The sequence below is a fragment of the Meriones unguiculatus genome, chromosome 8 (genome assembly GCF_030254825.1).
Source record: "Meriones unguiculatus strain TT.TT164.6M chromosome 8, Bangor_MerUng_6.1, whole genome shotgun sequence".
NCBI lineage: Eukaryota > Metazoa > Chordata > Mammalia > Rodentia > Muridae > Meriones > Meriones unguiculatus.
The window spans coordinates 75,440,539-75,458,200 of record NC_083356.1 but is presented as its reverse complement, the minus strand read 5'-3'; the positions used below and the strand labels follow the sequence as shown (position 1 = coordinate 75,458,200).

Here is a 17,662-nt window from a genome sequence, read left to right as displayed (position 1 = left end):
AAAGCTTCTCTAGCAACAATGTCTTGGCAAATTAAGGAAAGGAGCCCATTGGCCAGTGGATCATAAGTGCCCATGGCTCCGAAGTGTGGGGCAAAGCTGGGCTCACTGGGGCATCCCTTCTACATAAACCATCTTCTGTGCCACTGGCTCAGGTACAAAGTACATGGTCTAGGTGCAATTTTCCCATGGCATTTATTCTGCAGACACCAAAAACCTACTGTCCAAAGGAGCTCACATCCATTGGGAAAGAAGAGCAAAGAGCAGGTGATTACAAAGCAGTGATAAGAATTTATCACCCAAGCATGAGACCTTGAGAAGCACAAACAGGTGGCTGCCTGCTTGGAAGGATAGTCTTGTGATCAAGACTGGAAAACGCTGGTTGCTACAATTGGGTGACTGCAGTAATGTCAAACCATTGTCCTGACTGGTATCTGAATGCTTAGGCTGCCCACAACTCAAGAGATGGAGACGCCTAGGCATGGGGATGAAGCAGGCGCCTCTCACTTTCCAGAATTACGTCTGCACCACTGGAGCTGCCTGCCTACAAAGTGTCAGGCATCAATTAAGCAGAAAGCAGTGGCGGCATACAACCACAGGGAGACTCGGGGAGGCAGAAAGATGAAGAGATAACATGAAGATGGTTCCAAGGCTTGGTATTATCCGGGGGGCAACCAGGGAGCGAGAAAACCACAAAGTTCCACTCTGTCCCACTTCTGGAACGCGGGACCTTGCCTGACAGGGTCCTCAGCATCTTGGGGTCCTAGACTTTGCAGCATTCATGATGAAAGTGAGCTGCCCCCAAAAGCACCAGGCCCACCTCAGAAAGTCCAAGGAGGGGGACAGATGGCCCGAGACATACTGCTTTGAGCCTTTTCGCCACGAGGTTCTCTGAGGCAGAAGTCAAGGTTGAGGAGGAAAGGCTGACCATATTCCAGAGAACTGTAGGTAGTAAGGGTGGGATGTCTGGTCCTAGCCCAAAGTGGCTTATCTTTGACCCGCTACTGCCCTCCTTAGTGGAGGCTAGATTGAGGGAGAACTCCACAAAAAAATAAAAGTAAAAATATAAGGTCTGGAGGGGATGTCTCAAGGCTTAGGGAAACTTGTTCCCGCAGAGGGTGTAGGTCCAGGTCTCAAGCACGCACTCACGTGGCGGCTCACAACAATCTCTAACTCCAGTTCCATAGGATCTGTTGACGCATTCTGACCTCCGCAAGCATCAGACACGCATGGAACACACATATATACATGTAAGCAAAACACTCACACAAGAACTTTGAAGTAAAAATAGAAAAATAATCACAAATGAAACCATCAAAACTGGGCCAGCTGATAAAGGAGCCCGCCCCAGGCCTGACGACCTCCCTTCGAGCGGGAGGATCCACACGGTGGGAGAAGAAGGCTCGGAAAAGCTTACTCCGGACCTGCACAGGCGTGCTGTCACCTCCGCCCCCCAGAGATGTGAAGGAGAAAGGAAACACAGACACACGCACACCTGAAACACCCAAACAACCTTCTCCATCCTCATTGGCTAATTCAGCCCTAGTCCTGGAGGACCAGCCTTCAGGCTCAACCCACACTCCAATTGGACAATCATACCCGCAAACCTGTACCTGGGTCGCGGGGCGTAGTTCGAATCCAGTGAGTTTTGCAACCGGCTCTGTGCGTCCATTGGTCAGCGCTGACTGGGGGCGGGTTCTAGCGTCCCATTGGCCACTCCTGCCGCGGAGGCGGCGCTCGCCCGAGCCACGGCAGTTCGCGGGTCCCGGACTCGGCTGCTGCCGACATGTCTCCCGAGGACCCCCAGGAAACGCAGCCGCTGTTGCGGCCACCGGGAGCTAGGTGCGGACTCCCGGGGACGGCGGCCTCTCCCTCACGCCCGGCCACGCCGCTCACGCCCCGCCTTGTACCCGCAGCGCTCCCCGCGGCCGCCAGGTCTTCGTCGCCGCCTTCGCCGCCGCCTTGGGCCCGCTCAGCTTCGGCTTCGCACTCGGTTACAGCTCCCCCGCCATCCCCAGCCTGCGGAAAACCGCGCCCCCCGCCCTGCGCCTCGGAGACGATGCGGCCTCCTGGTTCGGGGTGAGCCCGCGGGGGAGCCCCGAGTCCCCACTCACCGCCGCACCCCAGGGTCGTCCTCCTTCTCTTTCCGCTGAGGCCGCGGGCCGTGGGGTGGAGGGGTCAGGGCCCCTGGCCCCTGGTGGCCTCCTCCTCAGCCCGTCCGGGTCCCCAGGCTATCGTGACCCTGGGCGCTGCGGCAGGGGGCGTCCTGGGTGGCTGGCTCGTGGACCGTGTGGGACGCAAGCTGAGCCTTCTGCTCTGCGCCGTGCCCTTCGTGACCGGCTTTGCCATCATCACCGCGGCCCGGGACGTGTGGATGCTACTCGGGGGTCGCCTTCTCACCGGCTTGGCCTGTGGAGTCGCCTCACTGGTGGCACCGGTGAGTGCTTTGGGCCTCCTAGATGACCTTTGGCAGGCAGTGGGCAGCTAGGCAGCAGTTAAGCCATTCCTCACGGCCTGTATGCCCTTAGTTGTGCCTCTTTTAACTTTGTAAATGATGGTATCCCTAAAGGCTTAGCAGTAATAACTAGAGTCCCCCTATTTTCTTGTTAACAAGGCGCTTCTGTTCCCGTTTGTCCCTGGGCTAGGCTGCTGGCTCCCATCACTGCTTGCTGCCAGCCCCTAACACAAGGCTACGTACTTTGCAGTCCACACACCTGGATCACTTACCTGGGCACAGGCCTCATTTGCTCCCCTGTAAAATAAGGCTGAGTCCTGGGGCGGGGGGGGGGGGTTGTCCATTGCACAGGAAGCTGCTTGTCCCAGGCATGGTCCCTGGAAGGACTGACCCTGGTAACTGAGATCACCAGCAACACTTGGCCACACACTTGGAGGACCACCCATCCCTCCTGCCCTCTTTGGCCTCGTACTCATTCCCTCTGCATCTGTTGGAAATGTGAAGGAGCTAGAGCAGAGGCTGCAGATCTATAGATTTTGTTTTTAACTAGGCTAATCATGGGCATAAGGTATGGAATAGTTTAGAATATTCCATGGACATCCATGGAATATCCATGGTATGGATGATGCCTAGTGATCCCTGAGCTTAGGAAAAGTGATGGCAACCCCTGGTAGAATTAGGCTGAACAAGGACGTTTTCAGTGTCCTGAGTAGCACCTAGAGCAGACCAGCAAGGGAGAAGCCTTTCATTCTAACTCACATTTGTGCATATTAAATGTGTAATGGGCTGTCCCTGGTGGCACATACCTGTAATCCCAGGATATGGGGGTTAAATACATGAAGATCAGGAATTCATGGGTTATCCTCAGCTCATTAGAGGCCAGCCTGGGTGCCATGAAACTCTTATCTCAAAAAAATAAAATGAGTATAAGGAAGCTCTGTGCACTCTTCCCTCCCCTTGCTCACACATACTCACACACACACACACAGTAGTAGCAGCAGCAGCAAACCATTACCCTCCATCCTCTTTTAAAACCTGCAGGAAATGGGGAAGGGTACTCTGCTGTACCGTAGTATCTAGTACAGTTAGACCTTCCTGTTGAAAGGGCCAAGTAAAGTCTCACCTTAAACTACCAATAGGTGTATATCTCGGAAATTGCCTACCCAGCCGTCCGAGGACTGCTTGGCTCCTGTGTGCAGCTGATGGTTGTCACTGGCATCCTCTTGGCCTACGTGGCAGGTAGATTTGTGTACTGTCTTTTGATCCCCATTAATGGCTATGTGGCTTCTTTGGAAACTGGGGTTTGTCGAAGGAAGGAGTTTGCCTGGTGCTGCTGGCCAAGGTGCCAGGTTCTCAGTCACCCTCCTGGGAGCTTGGTGTGTGTGGCTCTGGTAATTGGGTGCCAGGGAGAACTAGAGCAGGTGGTTTCTTTGTCCCAGAAGCCCTCTGCGCTGTGGAGGGACTCAGCAGAGGGTTCCAGTGCAAGGATGGGTGGGGTATGGAGAAGTGCTTTAGCTCAGTTGAACTGGAGTCTTGGCACACATTATCACTGGGTTCTCTGTCAGGAGAATGTCCCATGAAGGAGCTGCTTCCCGGATATGAGGGGCGGAGCTGGTGGCCTGAGGGGTTTCAGAAAGTGGCTCCTCATCAGGGCTGGGTGGGAACAGGACAGCCTTCAAACCTAACACACCACCACCTGCTGTGTCTCGCTGCCCCTGAGAGCCCCAGTTGCCCACTGCTAAGTCTCCGGGGCTGTTAGGGCCAGGAGATAAATAGCATATGAAAAGTCCTGATAGCACATCCCCAATGAGAACTGTTGAAAGATGGCTTAAGAGCCATAGGGTGGGGGTCAGGAGCGCTGGCAGGCTTAACCTAGCCTTCAGTATTGTCATCCTGGCCCTTCAGTGTCTTCCCAGCAGCCTGGCTGCCTTAGGAGTCCTGCAGCAATCAGAGCCCCTACAGGGCACAGATGTTGACACCGTGGTGTGGAGACAGGCGTGGTGTGGAGACAGGCGGGTCCATTATCCCCAGTGTAACCTCCAATGCATCTTCATCACACTGCCTTGCATTGATCCTGCTGTGTCCTTTTGACCCACTGGTATGAGTTAACTGTGATCGCAAAAAAGTGACATGGTGGGAACAATAATGCCTCAGTCACTAGACTCTGAGGAACAGCTATAAGCTACCTCATTGCTAAAGCAAACCAATTCCTGCAGGCTGACCTCTGACCTCCTTTGAGTGCTGTACCACGCCCGCACAGACTCTTTGTCTCATTTACTTTTCTATTCCTGTGGCAAAACACCATGATCAAGGCAGCTTATAAAAGTGAATATTTAATTTGGGGCTTATAGGTCCAGAAAATAGGTGACCATCATGGTGGGGAGCGGGCAGCAGGCAGGCAGGCATGGCGCTGGAACAGTAGCTGAGAGCTCACATCTCTGTCCACAAACACTCAGCAGAGAGCTAACTGGGAACTGCAAGGACTTTTTCCAGTGACACACCTCCAGTAAGGCCACACCTCCCCAAACAGTTCCACCAACTGGGGACCAGGTATTCAAACACGTGAGCGTGTGAGGGCCTTTCACATTTATACCACCACACACAAAATAGTTGAAGAATGGAGTAAAATTTAAAGGATAAAATTACGATAAAAGTATGACATAAGGCTTGGGAAATATTTTCACAGGTAGAAAGGCTTGCTGCCCAAGCATGAGGACCTGAGTTCAAATCCCCATCACCCCCACAAAAAGCTAACTGTGGTCATGAGTTCCTGTAACTCCAATGCTGGAGTTGGGTAGAGACAGGAGGATGCTGGGGCCTGCTGACCATCAGCCTAGCGGCAGATTCCGTGAAACATCCCTGTCTAGGGAATAAGGCCAACAGCGATAGGACACCTTCCTCTGGCTTCCACACTCATGCACGGGTGCATACACACACAAATAATTTAAAAAGTACTTTAAAATATAATGTAGCAAATACATTAAAGCAATAGCAGTCCTTTCTAACCATTGTCAAGTATTTTGCAGTGTCCATGCCTTGACATGACTGAGGGTATAGCGTTTGATTTACACCAGCATCTCCACCACGGTACACTGCGATATGTTACCATGGTTACCAGACATGGTTTGGCAGTGGGCATCTTCCAACTGTTTGACATCGTATGTGCAGTCCATCTGTGTTTCCCTTAGAAGATGTCCCCTAATGATGTCCTGATGGAACAGTCCTGGCAGCAACAGTTTCCCCTTTAACCAACAGAGGCAGAGGCCGTGAGGTGCCCACCACTGGAGTGAGTCTTGGGGCTTGCAGGGGGCCTAGGCTGCCTCACTCTGGCCCTGACATCTGCCTTTGTAGGCTGGGTCCTAGAGTGGCGCTGGCTGGCCGTGCTGGGCTGTGTGGCCCCCACCCTCATGATGCTGCTCATGTGCTGCATGCCTGAGACCCCACACTTCCTCCTGACTCGACACCAGCACCAGGAGGCCATGGCTGCCCTGCGGTTCCTGTGGGGCTCTGAGGAGGGCTGGGAAGAGCCCCCGGTTCGGGCTGAGCACCAGGTGAGAGGCTGAGGCCATAGCCTGTTCCCCAGACCACACACCTGAGTGGCAGAACCCCTCCACCCTCAGTGAGGACCAGTGCTGTCCTGTCTGAGCAGGTGGGGCCCAGCTGGAGCCCCACTTCCTTCCTACTGTGCCCACAAGTGAAAAGCCAGGCCTGCGAGGGGAAATGGGTGAGGGCTTAGAGTTAATGGAAACCCCGGGCAGGGGTCTCCAGAGTCAGTAGCACGCAGGTACTTTGCAGATGTGCGGCCTGGCAGTCTTTGAGCCTTGGTGCCTTCATGTATAGCTAGTCCTCACCATCACTCAGCGGTGCTGAGATCTGTGCAGAAGGCAGGTACTCTGCTTCACCCGCCTGGAGGCGAGCCCTGAAGTCACAAAAGTACTTGGCTCTCGGGGAACAGAATTTGTTGCCCAGGCGCTGGAGTGTGTAGCCTCCCAGCACTCGCCCCCTACATAAGGAGGCTGCAGGGGCCCGTCTGCATGCTCAGGGGCACAGGTGGGGCAAGCCGAGGCTCAACCTTCCCCATAGGCTTCTGGTCTCAGAGAAGGGTCCTGAGCACTGACAGGCCATCTCTGTGGCAGGGCTTCCAGCTGGCTCTGGTGAGGCGCCCTGGTGTCTACAAGCCCCTCATCATCGGCATTTCACTCATGGCCTTCCAGCAGCTGTCAGGGGTCAATGCCATCATGTTCTATGCCAACACCATCTTTGAGGAGGCCAAGTTCCAGGTAAGAGGCTTCTCCCCAGCTTGCCTCCTCATGCCACATGCAGGGTTAGCCTCCTGGAGCCTAGGGCTTTATGACCCAGCTCAGAGCCAGGGAGGGAAGGACTTGTCTCTCTCTAGCAGACCAGCTTCTCCCTTCCCCCAGGACAGCAGCCTGGCCTCAGTCACTGTGAGCGTCATCCAAGTCCTGTTCACTGCCGTGGCGGCCCTCATCATGGACAGAGCAGGGCGGAGGCTGCTTCTGGCCTTGTCGGGTAAGGCCTGGTGGAGAGGGCTCAACCTCCCTGGCTCACAAGGGGAGACAGGGCCAGGGAGGTGGTATAACTGGTTCTTTTGAGCAAGTGACCGTCTGTCCCAAAGCCTCCGTTTCCCATTCTAAAATGGGGAAAGGGCTGCAGCTTTGAACCTGTGGTGCCCACTGGCGAGCTGCGACTGGCGCTGTGGGTGTGAGATTGAACACTGCCACTGTGGGTGTGGGGTTGAGCGTCGTCGTTGCTGTTCCTTCCCGGGCAGGTGGGAGACTGCTTGGGAACCTCCCAGCATTTGCTGAGGTCTGAGGTCCAAAGCAGGGTAGGAGTGCTGGCCAGTATGGGGCTTCCATGGCCTGCTGAGCCTGGCCTGCCTCTCAGAGCCACACTGAGATGCTGCCCTGTCCCCAGCGTCCTGTGTAGCCTGAGCCCTTGCCTTCAGGTGTGATCATGGTATTCAGCATGAGTGCCTTTGGTACCTACTTCAAGCTGATCCAGAGTGGCCCCAGCAACTCCTCCCATGTCGGCCTCCTGGAGCCCATCTCGGCGGAGCCTGCTGATATCCATGTGGGGCTGGCTTGGCTGGCTATAGGCAGCATGTGCCTCTTCATTGCTGGTAAGAAGGGATTCAAAAGCAGCTGCATGAGGGTTGCTGTCCCACCATGCCACGTTCTATAGCACTCAGCCTCAAGTCTAGTCCTAGATGGGGAAAGTCAACCTATCTGCTCCAAGGAGCATGACTTCTGTGCATATGGCTCTGACCACGTGCCGGGCACTGAGCTAAATCCTTTCACATCATCTCCATGGCAGCTTGCAAGCAGGTCCCATCCTTGTCCTGATGCCTAAAAGGGAAGGGACAGGCCCAAGGCCCCCCCGAAAGAGCTGAGAGCTGGTAGGCCCCCCAAGGCCTACAGGCTAGGAAACAAGGCAGTGGGGGAGCCCCGCCTGTGTGCTAAATATAGCACTGCTTCGCTCCCACAGGCTTCGCGGTGGGCTGGGGACCCATCCCCTGGCTCCTCATGTCCGAGATCTTCCCTCTGCATGTCAAGGGTGTGGCCACTGGGATCTGTGTCCTCACCAACTGGTTCATGGCCTTTCTGGTGACGAAAGAGTTCAGCAGCGTCATGGTGAGTGCAGGTCCATGCTTTCCCCTTACACTGTCAGCAAAGGCATTGCTCAAACTACTTTCATTGTCCATGACCTGGAATGTAGGCTGAGGTCCTCTCATGCCTGGGACATTGCCGTCTCAGGGGTAACATGGAGCCAGGGGCTAGACAAAACAAAGGATCTAGTCTGTGATCCCCTAAGTCTTCAGTCTGTATTGGGGTGAGGATACATCTTCCTAGGTCGAAGGTCAGTTCCATTCAACACTTCATTTCCCTCAAGTTATAGCCGATGCCGATGTGTCTCATGCCTGCTGGCTTCCCAGCCGCTAGAGAGGCTCTGGTGCAGATGAGTATGCCATCTGTCCAGTTACTGGTGCCCTCCAGATCTCCTGGCATCTGCTATGCTCAAGCCTGTTCATGCAGAAATGGCAACAACTGAGTTGAACAGGGTCCATTTCATGACAAGAAGACAGTGGGTGGCGTGGACTCCCAGCTAGCCAGACACACTCAGGCAGATGGGATGCCAAGAAAGCCCAGACGAAGGCAAGCAGAGGAGCACCATGGAATGTGGGAGGGGCAGACAGGAAAGGACCTAGGGAGAGATGCTCAGAAAGATGTGACCCAGGGGGGTACCCTGTTGAAGAGGCTGTAAGAAGAGCTTTGAGAAGGTGTCCTCTCCTGCAAGGAGCTGAGGAATGGAGATTTTGCAGGGTCACAGACTCACTCCTACCTCATCACTCCACCCTCTCCCAAGAGCGACTGTTACCCTTTCTCATCACACAGAGAACTCACAGCACTGGGACACTGGGATACTGGAGGCTAAAGATGTAGAGTAATGGAGAGGAGCGATGCCAGAAAGCCCCAGAAACTGAGTTCTCCCTTGACATTTCTAATCTCGGGGCAGACACTGCATTACCATGAGTTTCCCAGGCACACGTCACCTTGGGTGGTGGTCAGTTATCCCCACACATCTGGGTTCCAGGGACCTTCGAGGCCTGGCAGGGCAGGCTGTAGTCGGGTGCTCCTGGACTGTGTAAGGCCTTCTGACTTCTGGCTACTCCACACATGCCTTTCCCCTCTCTCCAGGAGATCCTCAAGCCCTACGGTGCCTTCTGGCTCACCGCTGCCTTCTGCATCTTCAGTGTCCTTTTCACTTTGACCTTTGTCCCTGAGACTAAAGGCAGGACTCTGGAACAAATCACAGCCCATTTTGAGAGACGATGACAACCCCTTTCTGTGATTGGCAGCCCTGAGCTGGGCTTGCTTTGAGTTTCTGGAGTGGATAAGCCTGTTGCCAAGCCACACCCCAGTTTGAGCCGGGAGCCCCAAACCCTGACTCCTCAGGCCTCTGGATCCTACTTGTCCAGATCTCAGACCCACACCATGAGGTTCACCAGATTCTGGGTCTAGTCTCTGCAGCCTTCTTTAGTCCTAAAGCTAATGAGGCTGAAGCAACCTGGAGGCTCCTGACTCCTGTTTTCTGGCTGGAGGTCTCCGGGGCGCTGGGCCCTAAGCAGCTACCTGTGCCTCACACTACACTGTGGGATCAGAAAGGAACTTAGCCACATAAAGGTTGGTCCCAGAAACAAGGGCTCTTTATGTGAGCCTAGGTGAAGAAGAGAATGTTCTAGTCAAGTGAGCCCTCAGCCCTGCCTGGAGAGCCTGTGGATTCACCTTGGGGTGGGCCAGCTTATCCATCACGGGCAGGTTCTTTCCAGCTCTTTCCTGGGCTCAGCATCCTGGGTCAATAGCCACCAAGTCTTGTTAAGTTTCAGAAAATAAAATGCCTCTTTCTGCTCAACTTAAATGCAGCTGGAAGTCTTTTGCAGGTCGTTTGTATCATGAGTCAGTACATACTCACTGGAGTAAATTAGAGGACAGATACATTAACACGATTCGTCCAGCAGCCAGAACCTTGTTCTGCTAGGTACTTGCGTGAAAAAGCTGCCCCTTCCCAGAGGTAGCCCCAAGACTGTGGCTCCGTAACAAGCCCTCACCCCCATACCCACTTTCACTGTCTGTTATTTAAGGCAGCAGTCTTTGCCTTAGTGAAGACAATAGTAAGACTGGACTTTTTTTTTCCCTTAGGAAACATTATGATCCCCACCAGCCTTCTAAACAATCCATCTTTGCACTTTGTTAGCTGTTGGTGGAATTCATTTGAGGCGTTCGTTTGTTTGTTTGTTTGTTTGTTTGTTTGTGACAAGGTCTCACTGTGTAGCCTTGGCTCTCTTGGAATTCACTATATAGACCAGGCTGTCCTAGAACTCACGGAGATCCTCCTGCTAGGATTAAAGGTGTGTGCCATCGTGCCTGGCTGGTTTGTTTGTTTTTTGTTTTTGTTTTTTTTTTTAATATGTAACCTAGGCTAGCCTAAAATGTATTAATGTATCCCAGGTTGGCCTGGAACATACTGCAATCCTTCTGCCTCAGTTTCCTAAATGTCATTCTGTCTTTCTAGCCAACTTGAGAAGCTGTGGTCCTAGGTTTTCAATCTGTGAACTGTTGGGTTAATCCAAGTATTTCTTGCTCCTTGGAGCCCATTTAATTTTCTGAAACCTTCACAGAGTGACCACCTTTCAGGATCACAGAAGTTTCTCTCAGGTAGGTGTGAAGGGGATAGTCTGTCCCCAAATGCCTTGAAAGGCTTTATTTCACCACCACTGTGTTTTTGCTTTTCCATTGCTGGCGACGGAGCACAAAGCCAGGTGCACGCTGGCTAGCCAAACACTCTAGCACCATGCTGCGCCTCCCAGCCATCTGCTGTCATTTGTTTTTTGTTTTTTATTTTTGTGTGTGGGTGTAATGTATATGTGAACATGTGTGTTTGATCGTGTGTGTGTGTGTGTGTGTGTGTGTGTGTGTGTGTGTGGACACCAGATAGTGATACTGTATCTCCCTTAGTTGCTCCACCTTTTTATAGACTTAATTGTGTGTGTGATTGAGGACGTATCTGGCCCACAGAGGCCAGAAGCACTTGATCCTCTAGGGGTTGGGTTACAGGCACTTGTAAGCTGCCTGCTTACGGGCAGTGAATAGAGCTCTGGTGTCCTCTGCAAGCGCAGTCCAGGCTGAACCATCTCTCCAACCTACCCCCTGAACTCTTGAGGCAGGGTCTCTCAGCAAAAGCCCCGGGGGCCTAGTGTCTCCCCCTGCCCCCAGGCACAGCTGCCATGCCCAGCTTTTCAGGTTGAATTTTCTTTATTCTGTGGGACTGCGTGATCCATAGCACACAAGTGGAAGTCAGAACAGCTTGCAGGAGTTGGTTTTCTCCTTCCACCACGTGGGTCCTGGGATCCTAGTCCCCATCAAGTCGTCTCACCAGCCCTCTTGCCTAGCCTAGCTTTCTGAGCATGCTGAGATCTCAATTGAGGTCCTCATGCATCTCCCCAGCCCCTACTGTTTTATTATTATTATTACATGTTTGTTTACTTTTTTACATTTATTTAGTGGGAGGCATTTTTGTCATAGCTCATCTGTGGAGATCAGAAGACAGCTTTGGCCCCCAGGGTTGAACTCAACTTTCCAGGCTTCAAAGCTTTTACCCTCTGAGTCATTTTTCAACCCCATGGTGGCCACTGTGGCTGATGGAAACTGTGTTGCCAGTTAACCCTGTGGGTGGAATACTACTGTAGCCTTCACAATCTCAAGTTGGACAAAAAAAGTGTATACTTGTAAATCTGCTTTTGCTTATGATTTTTTTTTTTTAATTTGGGGACAGTTTCACTCTGTAGTCCTTCTCCTATCTCTCTGATTCTTCTGCCCCAACCCTGGACTTCCCCTGCCCCTTCTTGTTCTGTCACGTTGCCACTCCCCCACTGTCTGGACTGTTTAGTGGACACTGTTCTCCCTGGCTTGATGCTTTTCTCTCCGTTTTTCATTGAAGATTCTCAGGGGAGGACACTGAGGTAAGTTCTTGCTCTGCAGCAGCCCAGGCCAACCTAAAACTCAGTGTCTTGAGTGCTGCAACCCCAAGCCCACGTATGCAACGCCACACCCACTTTCACTGACACCTTTTTATGTCTTTGCTGTGTGTTCTGGATTTGTGGATTCTAATCTTTTTTTAAAGATTTATTTATGCATATTAGTGCTGTATTTGCATGTATGCCTTCAGGATAAGAGAGAGCGTCAGACTGCATTCCATCATAGATGGTTGTGAGCCACCATGTGGTTCCTGGGAATTGAACCTGGGTCCTCTGGAAGAGCAGCCAGTGCTCTTAACCTGTGAGCCATCTCTCCATCCCCTGTGCTCTGGATTTGTTTTTTCACTTTATCTTCTACAGATATTTTTGCTTTGCCAGTCATGCTTTAAAGCAATTTTAATTTCTTAAGGATATTTTAATCTATTAATAAATTTTAACTTACTAATACTTTATTAAGGATTATGAGAACCCAGAGCAGAATCACAGTCAGCTTTTGTGGGGTGACATATTCTTCTGTGTCACTGAAGCTGAGTGAGCTGTTGGGTGTTGTGGCCCAGGTCTTGTGTGAGGCAGGGTTCTCCAGAGAAACAAGCCACGGAGACAGGATGTACAGAGTTATTGCACGGGGCTGATAAGGCCTGAGAACTGCAGAGTGAGTCAGCAAGCTGGTGGCCCAGGACTGCTGACAGTGCGACACCAGCCCAAAGGCAAGCATGAGATTCAGGAAATGGCCGTGCTGCTGCTGACCATACCCAGCTTTTAGATATGGGACCTGGGGTCCAAACTCAGGTCCTAAGGCTTGCAGAGCAAGGCTTTTATACTGACTGAGCCATCTCTCCAGCCCTCACTTTCTCTTACTCTCTATGTCTTCTTAGCATTTTATGCCATTTAAAGGGATGGATGATGCCTTTTCTGTCTTTTCTAAGGATATATACTTCCACCATTTGAAAATCAGATTGATCTGTAATCCCAGCACTCCAGGAGGCAGAGGCAGGTGGATCTCTGTGAATGTGAGGTCAGCCTGGTTTACAAATGAAGTCCAGGACAGCCAAAGCTACCCAGAGAAACCCTGTCTTGAAAAACCAAAAAAGAAAATAAAAAAATCAGGTTGATTGAAGCATTATTTACATAAACAGAATCAAACAATTTTAAGTATACATTTTAATGATTTATAGCAAACATGAGCCACCACACTCAAGGAACAGGAGCCATCATCACATTTTCACGTCCCTGCAGACCTTTGTCACCTCCCCGCATCTGTGGTTCTGGAAGCCAGTGCCCTGTGCTCTCTGCCATGCTTTTTGTAGAGTTTTATGAAGCTGTAATCACATAGGTCGAGGCCTGTATGCCTGGCTGCTTTAATGCAGCACAGCACCTTTTGGACTCCATCACATGGTTAGGAGCATCAACAATTCACTTCCTCACTGTCACTGGACACTGAGCTATTTCCAGTTTGGGGCTATTATCGGTGTGGGGTGGAGCCCCACTGCCACACTTCTGCAGACGTATCTTCTGTGTGGAGTGGAACTGCTGGGCTAGTTTATTTTAGAAGCTGCTTCAACTTTCCAAAGTTGAACTGTTTTCCATCCCACTTGCAGTGCCTGAGTTCCAGCAGCTCCATGTACGTGATGTTTATTTCCTGTTATAAGTAAAGTAAGCTGTAGATCTTCACTTTTGAAAGCTGTCTTCTATTTTCCTCCTCTAAGGGGTTGATCTGGTTATCTTTGCCGATCTCAAACAACTGACTATCTGGTGTCTTTTCCATGCTTATGCTTGGGGTTGGAGAACCACAAGCTACATTACAGTACCTGGCGTAAGTCTCTCATCTCACACCTCCCTGATGCATTATAGATTTGTTTTTATCTACATATTTCCAGTGCCATTCAGTGGGATTTTTCACAGAAGAAATGGAGATAAGTGTGCCAGTTCGGTAATTACCATGCTGACTTGATTCCTGGCAAACAGATGCTCAGACAGTTACTGGGTGTAGAATTATCCCATTGGATAGCCATATCAGTACTTAAGTAAACCCTATCTTAGGGTTAATTAGAACTTAATTCTGTAGTCTACATTTAGGTTGTTTCTAGTGTCCTGCCTATTGAGAATTTAGGTGTCATACGTAGATTCATAAAAAGAAACAGGAGAGACTGACAACAGATGGAGCTCAGAAGGGGAGAGGGCGATAGGTAGAGATGGATGGCGAAGCAAAGAGACACTAAGAAGGAATGAGAGGTGAGGGGATTTGAGGATGAGGGCGTGCACGAAGGAGGTAACAGTACATCAAGAGTACACCTTCACAAGACAAAACCTGACAGGTGCAGCTGCTGGTCAGTAAGGTGCAGTTAGAGCAGCCCATCCATCCTGATAAGCTACAACTGGCTGTGTTTGAGAAGAACCTCCCCTTCATTACCAAGGCAGTTCCCAGGGAGTCAGCAGCAAAGATCATGCAATAGCCCCTCAAACCAACACAGAAGTGGTTATGACTAGGGAAGCTATTGGCTGGACACATTAGGCCACGGGCTGAGGCAAATGGCCTGCCCACACCACTGTCTGCTCAGACCACCTATTCTCAGCCACAGAAGACTGGCCCTTGCAAAGGATGGCTATGGCTTGGCCACATTATCCAACCTCTGCCGGCGGTCCAGTGAAAGACTAGAAGGCAGGCAGAAGGTCAGGCCCATAGGCCATCAGGTGATTAAACCTGTAAGCAATATGTCCTTGTGACTTCAAATCATACTCACTGTAATCTGGGGGGCGGGAGCCGGGCAGCATGGGGAAAGGGCTAAGTCAAATATGCTTGACTCAAATTCCAGCGTACTACTCACTGCCTGTGTGACCTGGACCAGGTCGCTTAACCTCTCTGGGCCAGTTATTCATGTTTAAATGGCATGGCGTTGAGGTATGTGAAGTACTTGGAACTGAGAATGGCAGAGTTAAGTGCTGGGTCCACAGCAGCTGTTGGTGAGGGGTGACAGGACAAGTGTGAAGCATCAGGGATGTATCTTAAGTGGACGTTTGAAAGAGTTTTCAAGGAAGGTCTTCACTCTATAAACCAGGCTGGCCTTGAACTTTCAATCTTTAGTTTCCCCAGTGCTGGGATTCCAGATACATACTACCAAGCCTGGCTGAAGTTCGAAACATCGAAAACCTTTTCTCCTGGTTTAGTCTCCACCCTGCTTCTCAGTGTACTGATTTCTACCACCACCCACTTCAAAATGCCAGTGCTTTGTGGATCGTTACAGTCCATCAGGCCTCCTTAGTCTCCGGAGCCTTCCCATCAGTATTAATTCTGACAGGCCAAGAGCCAGGTCAGGCAGACAGTCGTATATCTGCCCCCAGGAGCCCAGGTCAGCACCACACGAGCTCACGGAGAGGGGCAGGTAGGTATCCTCAGAGGGGAGGTACAGCAGGCACAGCTCTATTCAGCCCAGGAGAGAAATCTGCACCACCCACAACTATCAACTACTTACCACATCCACACTACCATTCCCAGGATAATGGGCAAATTTCCTGGTTTCTGCAAAGCGCAGCTAACGCCCGCTAAGTAGCCATATGCAGAATGGTATCAACCTGACGCCTGAAGCGCTCTGCTACCTCCCGGCGGCCAAAAGTGAGATCACAGCACTAAAGGCAAAAAACCTGCTTAAGACCTGCGGCTCTCACAGGAGTTAACAAGATCACACTAGCTGATATTGCTCTTTGGGCGTCCTCGATCCCAAGCAGTGAAAAACCTGACTCCCTAGGCCCCAGAGCTCATCCTGCCTGAACAAGTCCGGTCAGCAGGGCGGGGTGAGGTCCAGGCTGCTTTCCTCTGTGGGACAGTTTTCTTCCTTTCCCTCCCGGACCACGCTCCACCACCAACTCGCTTGAGAAGTTAATTCCCAACTTGAGTGGGAAGAAAGGTCATCTGTTCTCCTAGAGAGTCCACTGAAACATCATTGAATATCGGCGCCCACTGCCAGCATAAGCACCCTTCCCGGCATCCCTGGCGGCCTGGTCACTCCCTGTCCGAGCTTCCACATCCGGATCCTGGTGAGACTTGAAAGATAAGGGGCTCTGAGATCAAGGGCAGGCATGAGGGGGCGTCTCTGTAAGACACACCCCACAAGACAACGAGGGCGACTTTCCTGGCGGCCAGGAAGAGCCTGCAGAGGAGGATACCTGCGCAGTGTGTCGGAAGTGGGTTTCGGTGTGCGAACTGCGCATAGCCGGAAGTGGCGCAGTTCTGGCGCGCCGGCCTGCCGCGGGGTGAGGCCGCCCTTGAGCGGTGAGGGACGCCGAGGTCCCCGAAGCTGCTCGCAAGCTCCTGTGCCGGCTCTGCAGGACGGGCGAGAAGAGGCGGAGAGCTGTGTAGTTGTTCCAGTCCGTCCACATTGACCGGAAGTCCCAACCAGAACGCTTTCCACAAGCGTTCTCTAGGCGGTCTGAGCCAAGAAAGAGCTGTGGGATCTGAGGAGTTGGAAGACCTCTGGCCCCAGTCTACGCGTAATCTGCCTGTTATCCAGTGCCCCTCTGTAAGCAGCCCAGACCCTTCTGAGGGACCAAGAGTCTTACCCTGGGTTTCTTTGTGGAAACGATCTTAGCTATTCCTCCTGCCTCTAAGAACTGTAACCAAAGTGGAATAGCGTTTGAAGGCACTGGAATACAGATGTTTGCCTATACTCCCTGCATCACCGAAGACTACAGTTGGGCTGGGGGCACATCAGCAGTAGGTCTATGCTAAAACTTGTGTTCCGTTCTTACTCTATCCAGGCTGTCACATCTCCATCACCTGGAAGTAGTCACTCCTCAGACCTTACCCCATGCTCCATGTTCTTCGAACCAAAAATCCGCTGTCTGGATTTACTGAGGTCATTTTACAATAAATTCACACACGACCCTTTCAGACTGTGTGTTCTCAGGGTTCAACCATGTTATGGGTTACAGCTACACATCAGTCCCGCTTATAGCTTAATGTTATCCCTATACACATGCATATCACCTTTTATTTCCCAATGAGTGGACATTGTAGGATATCCATTTACAGGTCGTTATGAGCACTGCTGCAGTTAGGATGTATGCAAAGATTTTGGGTCACAATATTTAACGTGTGTTAAACACATTTAACGTGTTAAACACCCATGCACTGTAGAGGGCAAATTCCCTGGAACTGGGGTTACAGGTGATTGTGAGCCGCCCCATATGGGTACTGGGAACTGAACCTATAAATTTCAAGCCAAAAATATAAAGCTGGCATACTTCATGTTCTTGATTTTAAGAAAAACCTTCAGTCTTTACAAGTATGAGATTAGGGCCAGGTTATGAGCCACCACGTGGTTGCTGAGAATTCTTAACTCAAAAATTTTGGAATAACAGCCATTCTTAACCTGAGGAATCTCTGCCTCAATTGATTGTAGTTGTTTTGCAGTACCTGAGTTAACCTTATGCTTTCTAGTAAAGTTTTAGCCCAACTCCCCTTTATGCTTGTGATTTAATCCCCACGTGTATCAATTCCTTAAGGGCTGGAATTGCAGTTGATTTTTAAGCTACTTGGGTACCAGGAAACTCATGTAATCTTGATCTGGGCTGGAGATGCGCTCTTCTGGAGAGCAGGCACACGTGCTAGTAGAACACTGTATATACCACCTTTTAAAATTGACCTAACCTCAACTAGACAA

The 17,662-nt window shown here is 51.3% G+C and overlaps 1 protein-coding gene across 5 annotated transcripts; it reads left to right on the top strand.

Moving 5' to 3' along the window:
- The first annotated feature begins 1,681 nt into the window (after nt 1–1,681).
- Slc2a8 (solute carrier family 2 member 8) lies at nt 1,682–16,908 on the top strand. Of its 5 annotated transcripts, XM_021646636.2 has the most exons (10): nt 1,682–1,839; nt 1,914–2,076; nt 2,228–2,434; nt 3,592–3,691; nt 5,804–6,003; nt 6,589–6,732; nt 6,874–6,982; nt 7,419–7,592; nt 7,958–8,103; nt 9,169–9,889. In XM_021646636.2, exons 1-10 carry the CDS (start codon nt 1,784–1,786, stop codon nt 9,304–9,306), a joined length of 1,437 nt encoding a protein of 478 aa, XP_021502311.1. In that variant the 5' UTR covers nt 1,682–1,783; the 3' UTR covers nt 9,307–9,889. The 5 variants fall into 5 exon arrangements, 4 of the variants coding, with proteins under 4 accessions (XP_021502311.1, XP_021502312.1, XP_060245940.1 ...); XR_009593811.1 differs by lacking the exons at nt 3,592–3,691; nt 9,169–9,889 and adding exons at nt 15,499–16,519; nt 16,758–16,902 and having other exon boundaries at nt 1,914–2,434; XM_021646637.2 differs by lacking the exon at nt 7,958–8,103 and having other exon boundaries at nt 9,169–9,254.
- The last annotated feature ends 754 nt before the right edge of the window (nt 16,909–17,662 follow it).

Bases quoted from the DNA above. Each gene is read 5' to 3' on its own strand.
- Slc2a8 (XM_060389955.1), top strand. From the start codon at position 1,784: ATGTCTCCCGAGGACCCCCAGGAAACGCAGCCGCTGTTGCGGCCACCG. The intron at 6,733-6,873 runs GTAAGAGGCTTC...CCCTTCCCCCAG, and splicing joins TTGAGGAGGCCAAGTTCCAG to GACAGCAGCCTGGCCTCAGT. The intron at 8,104-9,168 runs GTGAGTGCAGGT...CCCTCTCTCCAG, and splicing joins AAGAGTTCAGCAGCGTCATG to GAGATCCTCAAGCCCTACGG.